This window comes from Quercus suber, unplaced genomic scaffold (assembly GCF_002906115.3).
Source record: "Quercus suber isolate HL8 unplaced genomic scaffold, Cork oak 2.0 scaffold_374, whole genome shotgun sequence".
Classification (NCBI taxonomy): Eukaryota; Viridiplantae; Streptophyta; class Magnoliopsida; order Fagales; family Fagaceae; genus Quercus; species Quercus suber.
This window is the reverse complement of record NW_027069826.1, coordinates 412292-421258: the sequence shown is the minus strand read 5'-3', so window position 1 is coordinate 421258 and position 8967 is coordinate 412292. Positions and strand designations below refer to the sequence as shown.

The 8967-nt window shown below is 32.2% G+C and overlaps 1 protein-coding gene across 1 annotated transcript; it reads right to left on the bottom strand.

The window, feature by feature from the left end:
- Nucleotides 1-294: 294 nt before the first annotated feature.
- On the bottom strand, nt 295-1977 carry LOC111996116 (U-box domain-containing protein 26). Its single transcript, XM_024028054.2, has one exon. The coding sequence runs from the start codon at nt 1778-1780 to the stop codon at nt 527-529; it is 1254 nt and encodes a 417-aa protein (XP_023883822.1). The 5' UTR covers nt 1781-1977; the 3' UTR covers nt 295-526.
- Nucleotides 1978-8967: the final 6990 nt, after the last annotated feature.

Genomic DNA, 8967 nt, shown 5'->3' with positions numbered 1-8967 from the left:
GCTCAATTACCAAAACACTTTCCTTCCCCATAATGCCATATCTTCCCATTTGCATTATTAGTGAAAGTGTCTATCATCAACAAGTGGTGGCAATGGCAATGGCAATGGCAATGAACATTCTTCTTCCATATCAATCCCACACCCAATAAGCATAAAGATTCCACAAAACAAATGAACCACCAACAACACACTAATCACCATTATCAGTCTATCAATACAATACAATACAAAAAACAAAACAAAATGGCCCCCCACTAAATAAAGAATTTTAAATATAATAAATAAAAGCAGAAAAACAAGAACAGATCTATCTTTTCATTTGCTTTTCAACTTTCCAACAAAAATTCTTACATACAAAATTACATACAGAATTACAATTCACTTTATACTAATCTAAAACCTCAATTATCATTTTTTTTTCCTTTTTTTTTTTTTTTCCAATTTTTTCTTATACTAACAACAAAGAAAAATTGAGACCGGATTGACAAAAAAGAAAAAAAACATAATCTTAATTTTTTTTTTCATTCTAAGAACAACAAAACCGTATCACAACTTCACTGCAAGGAAAATCGTCCGAATTTCCGATAGAATCTTCGGGCCACGAATCCCGAAGAAGCTTCAATAACAGCTGAGCCTTTCTCTTCGCTCTGTCCGTACAATCACTTTGTACTAACAATAGCAACTGAGTTAGTACTCCTGCGGCCACCGCGTCTCTCTGGCTCATCTCCGATTCGGAGCAGAGCGAGAGAAGAGCTCCCGCCGCGTATTCGGTTGCGCGGTCGGAGATCTTCAGTATTATCTTCACTAGTAGAGGAACGGTGAGAGCGTGCGCCGCGAAGGCTGCGCATCCTGCGGGAACTCGACAAAGTAATTCGATTGTTGCGAGCGCTCTTTCCGCGTCGCATTTTTCAAAATCGGATAAGCGGTCGATTAGAGTCTCGGCTGCTCCGGCCGAGACGGCTTTGGTACGAGTCTGCTTCACCAAGCACAAGGCGAATAAGGCTTTGACGCCGATTTTGAGAGCGCGCGGATACGAAGAGATTGGATTCTTCATGATTTCGATCACGCCTTCGAAGATTTCGTCGACATTGCTGACTTGAGCTCGGAGCTCCGGCGACCGAGTCCCGGCGACGACGATTTCGATCAACGCGGCCGAGTTGATTTGGACATCGATCGAGGAATGGAAAAGCAAGCGCGATAAGTAAGCGATTCGGTCCGAATCGGAAACAACCGAAACGCACTCCGATTCACCGAGCGGGAACATAACGAGTAGCGCGAGCGACTCGTGGCTCAACTCGGAGTCCATATTGGCAAACACAACTTGCAAAAGTATTTCCCGCGCGTTGAGAGAGGAAATAACGGAACGATTCTTGTCCGAGTCACGAGCGAGTCCCCTGAGCCGACGAAGCGCAGTGAGGCGCGAGTGAGTCGCGTTGGACTCGGACGAAGCCTGAGTGAGCAGCGAGCGAACTAAAGCCGGGTCAGCAGGCTGTTTGGGAGTGGGAATACGCTCAACCCCAAAAGAGCGGTTAGCGACACACCAATCCTGGATGAGGCGACGGAGAGTATGGTTGGGGATAAGAGTAAAGTCGGTGAGTGGAGCTCGTGTAACCGGACACGTAGTATTGCCGGTAGCGACCCAAGACTCGATACTAGCTCGGTCGTAAGTCTGACCGGTACTGACGGTGACCGGGTCACACATAAGCTCCAGCGAAATCGGACACCTGAAATGGTATGGAATCTGAACCCCCAAATCCAACGGCTCTAAACTCCCAGGCATTTGGAAATGGAAACAAATTACTACTCAGTGGGTTGGTTTTGAATAGAAAGAGTTTTGTTTGTGTTGTGTGTTTGATAGTACCAAAAGTGTTAAAACTAAGAAATGCTAAATCTGAGAGCTCTGCAAATTCTCTTTTAACTTTGTTACGCTTTGCTTTCTCTTATACGAAATGAAAAGAAAACATAGGGACATACCCAACAGCTGGAGGGACTAACCTGACCAGACCCTGTCTTTCCCTGCCCTTATCTGACTCTTTTAGCCACACGTGTGGTGCCCATTTTAACTTGAGGACCTAACCCTGGTTAAGGGGGGAAAAAAAAATTAGGTTGGTCAAATGAAATGTGCGACTAGTGGGTCCTACATATTTTCAGCCTAAAAATGAAAATCTTACTTAACTCCTGTTTACATCACTATATTAACAAAATCCAAAAAAAATCTTGGCAAAATTATTGAATTCCCGGAAGTTTTATAAATACGTACCACTCTCTTATATAATTATAAGTCTTATTAATTTATAATAAGACTCATAATTTATATAAGAGAAAAAATATATATTTATGATACTATGAAAGTATTCAATAATTATTTAAAATTTAGAATTACAAAAAATGCACAACTATCTATATAGTAGATTGTAAGTGATAAAAAAAAAAAGTGCTGATAAATTTGAGTAAAATTGATAAACAACTGACTATACTCTGTCACATAAGATAATTGTGATAAAACTTACGACTCTTTATGTGTCATTTTAATACTGTTTTGAGATTTGATTGAGCATCATTCATTATGAGTGGTCTTTGCTTTGGTGCCCTTGTGCTTGTGTAGATTGTTTGTGATTTCTTTTCACACTTTTTTACTACTTTCATCTTTTGTAATCAATTGTTTTTATTTTCTCTTGACTGACTGACCTTTTTTTGTCTAATTATTTTCTTTGACCCTCCTTTTTAATAGAGATTAACTTTCACTATTCTCAATAAATCTGTACCCGTGATTCAACAGGAAAGATCAGTTAATTATAATTACTTTTCTCAACCTCTCAACGGGCTGTTTCCCCAGTGTAAAAGCACCAAAGGCCAAAAGACTCTTTCCCAAATTTTGTTCAATTTGAAACCCTTCAAATATGTTAATTGGGTGAAGAAAAAAAAAATCTTGATTGAATTTTATGAAAAGAAAAGAAAAAATACTTTGTGCTTTTAACTACTTTATAAAAAGTATAAATATTTAAAAGTCATTTGTTTAAATTGATAGACAAGAAATGTAATCATACATATACTTAAAGTACCTTTTATAATTAATATATTAATTAAAAAAAAAAAAACTTAAAAGAAGAAGAAGAACTAAAGGAACTTTGAGAAATATCCATAACAAAAGTTTGTCAATGGTAAAAGCTTCTGTTATGTTATTTCTTGTATTTTAAAAGGCAAATCACGTACTTAGTCTTTGTCTTATGCTAGTAGATAATTTTTTTTAAACCATTTTTTAAAAATACAATTGTATTTTTGTTTATTTTATTTTTTAAACAAAATATATCACATAAAATAAGATATACCAAACTCTACTTTAATTGAAATTTTGATCAATCCACAAAATTATTATGTGAGTAAACATTTAAAAAGTGAAATCATAAGAAATTAGGTTTATTATCAAGTATAGACATGTGGATAAGATCTCCTCTTGTTAATTCATTTCCTTAAATATCATGTGTTTCATATCCGGTCAAAAATGGGAACAAATTTAGAAGATTCAATTAGAAAGAATCCTTTTCTATTGAGTCATTTTCTTAAATGTATGTGTCACAAATTCGGATAAAAATATGAGGAAATTAAAGGATTCAATTGAAAGGAATTATTTCCTTTAGATAATAAACAATATAAAATATTCATGCCATTTAAGACTCAGTTGAATATGATTTTCTATTAAAGTAGATTTGGCACTCTATTTTGCAATCAAGTCATGGATAATAAAAGCTTAAATTGCATAATAGATCAAAACTTGTTTCTTAAATTGGGAGTCAAAGGCACAAATGAAACGAAACTTCACATAAACTTAAACTATCAATTAAAAAGGAGGTGAAGAAAAATATCAAAAGTTGTCTTTTAAAATTAGGAGCCAAGGGCACAAATAAAATGAATCTTCACATAAACTGTCAAAAAGAAAAAGAAATGTAGAAACATATCAGAACTTGTTTCTTGATTCCAGGACACAAATCAAAAGAAACTTAATATAAAACTGTAAAAATGAAAAGGAAGTGAAGAAAAATCTCAGAACTTGTATCTTAATTAAATTGGGAGTCAAGGGCACAAATGAAAAGAAACTTCACAGAAGCCCTCAATGAAAAAGGGAATGAAGAAAAACATGGCGTACAAAAGAGATATCGTGAAATAAAAGGGACAGGAATGCAAAGTAGATATGATATTATGATATTTAATTAGGTTTCAATTGTCTGCTATTAGGTAGTGGGTAGTCAAAGGTCAAAGATGAACAGATTACAAAGGAATGTGCGGGTCCAGGTTGTCTCTCCACCTCTTTATTTGGGCTCAATTTTTTTCCTGTCGATAACATTAACACACCGTGGTCTCTCGACGAGTGGCTCCCTCTTACTGGGCCCCACCATGAGTAGACAATGTTTATATAGATACTCATGTGTGACCGCCAAAATAATTTCTCAAAATTATTATAAGATTTAATACCCGCAAAAAAATTTTAATTAACTCAACTGGTAATAAATATTTTGTTTGTTTGATAGAAAATATTACGTAAAAATAATTTTTCATATTTTCTAGTATTTGGTAACATCAAATTAAATGAGTCTCAAAAAAACTAGGGGAAATTACCAGAGGCAGTATTAAGTGTTGTTTAGGGGGTTTATTTGCAGCGTTAAGTGTTGTTTAGGGGGTTCAAATGAACCCCCTGACTTGAAAATAAAAATATTATATATATATATATATATAATATTTTTTTATTAGCTTACTTTACTTTAAAAAATATTTGTGAATATCCTGACTTAAATTTTGCATACCTTAATCAAAGATAAGTCATACTCAAAACTAAACAATAACATAGACCAATCTAGTTCAAAACTAAAATAACACATATCAGCCGATTCTAAAACCAAACAACAACACAAATCATATAGATTTCTCTCTCATGAATCTCATATCATCTCAGTTAATTATTTGACTATTTTTCTTATCTTCAACTCTAAGAATAAGGAGTGAATTTCTGTGAGTTGTGAGTGTCTATTTTATTTTAAATTTATATTATATGTGTGTGTGTGTGTCTAAAACTAATTATGAACATTTTTTTTAATATTTTTTTTTTGTGTGAATTGTAATGTGTGCGAATGTGTGCAAGTATAGTATAAACATGATATAACTTTATATAATTTAATTTTTAGGAAATACAGAGGGTTTGTAATAATTCAAAATATGAAAACTCGTAGAAAAAAAAAAGTTGTAAAACTTTATGCATTTGCATTTTTTTTGTTGGTAACTCGATATAATCAAGTTTTATTTTAATTAAATTTTATTTTAACTTATATTTCTTAATGAACCCTTTGGATAAAATTTCCAGAGCCGCCATTGGAAATTATAGTAAACCTACCTGTGGTTTGGCTCGTTTTCACTTTGCCTACCTGTGGTTTAAAACTTAATACTTTATCCACCTGAACTTCAATACATTTGCTATTCGTTACCCACCTCACCCTCAAACATTAGAAAAACACTCTTTTATTAAAAATCATAACATAATACAAATCAAAAACACGAACCATTGAAACTTTTCCTCACAAGCCCTAGAAACACGAAAACCCCCATTCTGCATCTGATATTGAAAACCCGGTAATGGAAGATGTTAGAAAAGCAAATTTTAACACAAAAACATAAAAGAAAATGAATCAAACACCTTTCAAGAAAAACTCCCAACCATTTTCTCTCCAAGATCATCATCCAAAATACTGCATAGTGGAGGAAAGTTCCCACCCAGTTTCATTAGTCTACACGTATTCATAGTACTACTCTTTCTCATGCATGGAAAAATGAAACAAAGAAAATCTCAGGTTTGTCATTCCAACCTGGGTTTTGAATCACACTTTGAGCATTGATTTATTAGGTCTAATAGTTGAGTTTGTGGCTTATACATATAAAATGAATTTTGTTTTGAACCTTTTGTTTATTGAGAAACTTTATCAAACACCACAAGGGCAGCAAATGTTTCATGCTCGCAACAACCCAAAAAATTAGAAATTACAGCAAAAAATTACATTACACAATTTTTTAATAGAAAACCGCAGCAATTACAACAATTCAAACGGTAACAACCCAAAATCAGAGGACGACCTTAGTGAAATTGAAACTGGCTCTTTAATGGAGAAATAAATTGATACCATTTTGTTCAACAAGTTGACGTTGAGTTGGTTCTTAAGTCTAAGAGAATCGTCTAGGTCCATTAACACGAGGAGATCTTTGATTCTTTATAGAAGCTTCCAGATCCGTTCGATTAAGTAACAATCACTCACAACTTCAAAATTTCAATTCATCCATGGTGAATACAGTTTGATTCTCGTCAATGGTGGTGGCAAGTGGCTAAAATGGGCGGTGAGAACTTGCGACTTTCGGCCATGAAGTCCTAATTTGAGTCTTTAGAGAGAGAGAGGAAAAATAAATTGTGAGACAAAGAAATAGAGAGTTCAACGAATTGCGTTTTTGGGGTTTCAATATTAGATGCAGAATGGGGATTTTGTGTTTCTAGGGCTCGTGAGGAAAAGTTTCAATGGTTCGTGTTTTTGATCTGTGTTATGTTTTGATTTTTAATAAAATGGTGTTTTTCTAACGTGTGAGGGTGAGGTGGGTAACGGAGAGCAAACGGATTAAAGTTCAGATAGGCAAAGTGTTAAGTTTTAAACCACGAATAGGCAAAGTGAAAATGGGCCAAACCATAAGTGGGTTTACTGTAATTTTCCCGGAACACTATCTTTAGTCAACTAAAAAAGTATGACTTATTTTTAGAGATTGTTTTCCACTATTTTTTTTTTTAAACAACTTTATCTTACAACAAGCTGAATAAGAGAAGTTAAGAGATTATTTTTCAACTCATTTAAAATTGCCACTAAACATTAAAAAATGAGATAGTTTTATAGAAATTTTTTTTTGAAAAACGACTTATTTTCTAGAAAACATTATCTCCAAAACAAACAGAGTGCATCGCTCTTTTGGTTAGCTCAATTAGTAAAAAAAAATTTATTGTCGAATAAGAAATTTGGGTTTGATTCCCGTACATACCAAAAATCAATTAGTATTTTGGAGTTGGTCTGATCAAAAAGACCAATTATCAAGAGCGGATACTATAAATTAAAACTATCTTTAAAAGAAAATAAATAAATAAATAACCACAATGACAATGTTGTTAAGAGATAATATCATAATCATAATGATAACCTTGTGTGGATGAGAAGGATTAAGAGCTGGATTAAGGTAAGGACGGGGGAAAATGTCATTGTCTATTACTATATTTAAGTATAACCCTTTCTTTCATGTATGTACGTAATATTGTAATAACAAGAAAATCAACACACAACAAAATTATGGTATTATGTTGTTAAGTTATTTTCAATCGAATTTCTAGATTCAGTTTAGAAAATATAATTGGTTAGATGCTATGATTGGTAATTAGATGAGCTAAACAGACGACTGTGGTCAAATTAATTATGCTCTAAATAATTGCTTAACATTTCTTAAGACTTAAATCATTTTGATAGGTCATCATCAAGTAACAACTAACAACCATTATAGATAATGTTTTTATTTTTATTTTTATTTTATTTTATTTTTTTTTTCAGTTTTAATCTCTTAAAAATAATAAAGGATTTGACAAATTATTGGAATGCATTAGTCTTAAAGACTCTTCAACGCTCTAAAATGATTAAATTAAGATGGTTTCCAGTTAGTACACAGGATTAGAAAAATACACCATCTATTAATTTGGAAACTCCATCTACGAAGAGGATTAAAATGTTAAATTTAGAGGGGAAAAAATAACTCCATGTATTAACAATATGGTAAATTTGAAAGACAGAGTTAGACGGTAAATTTAGATAACCTCATTCATGAACTGGATTGAAGTAATTTTAATATGAAAAGATATTATTGATTTGAAAAAATAATATACTCATTCCCCACCCCACATTATTTTTATTTTTAGAATCAATGTGAAGCAAAGTAGGAGTGAAGCTTTTCCAACCTTATTGGGTGGAATGGAACTCAAATGTTATATCATGTGATATCCCATTTGGATTTTTTTTTCCTGCCTTTACTAAAAAGAAGCTAGCTGTCTGATAAGACCTCCAATCAATTTGATATGATTAACATTATAATTTTCATATTTTTTATAATAATTAAATTGATAAATTTTTATTTTTATTTTTACATAAATCAAACCCTAATATCTTCTTTTATTTATCAATTAATAATAACTTGCTACTTTAGTAATTATAAAATTTTGTATGCTTCTATACACATAACATTCGTATCAAATGTGTAAAAATTTCTGTTTATTTTAACATAAAAAGCTAATTTTTCTATTTTATATATTTACTTTTCTATTTTATATATTTATTTTTCAAAACACCCTACACCAAATCATTTATTTTACATAACATTTCATTAAAATATCAACAATCAGCATCTACTCTCTTTCTTTATCTTTGAGATACATAAAGAAAAAATAATTAACTAAATACAAAATAATAATGTCAATATAAATTTACACCGTTATTATAATAAACTTGTAAATTTATACAATTATACACAAACTGATGTGAATACATTAAAAAATATATATATATATATATATTTATATTCTACACTCTTTTTTATACAAATGAATACTCTTGTTAAATTTGTTGAGCTGGGATTTATGTTTTATATTTGTAATTCAACAAAAAAGAAAAAGGAAAGAGAAAAAAAGTTTACTCTTTGTTGAACTTGACCTGTAAAAATAGAAACTTTCATAAAGACCTTTTTCATATGTGATGCCGAGCCCCCACCAGTTGTACAAATGTACAATAACCGTGACAGCTTTAAAGTTTGAAAGTTAAAGTTTTTAAAGTTTAAACCCCATTGGAAACCAAAGGGGGAAATGTTCCTAGTAACCTTTTACTCCTACTTTGACAGACTATCCAAAACCAAAAA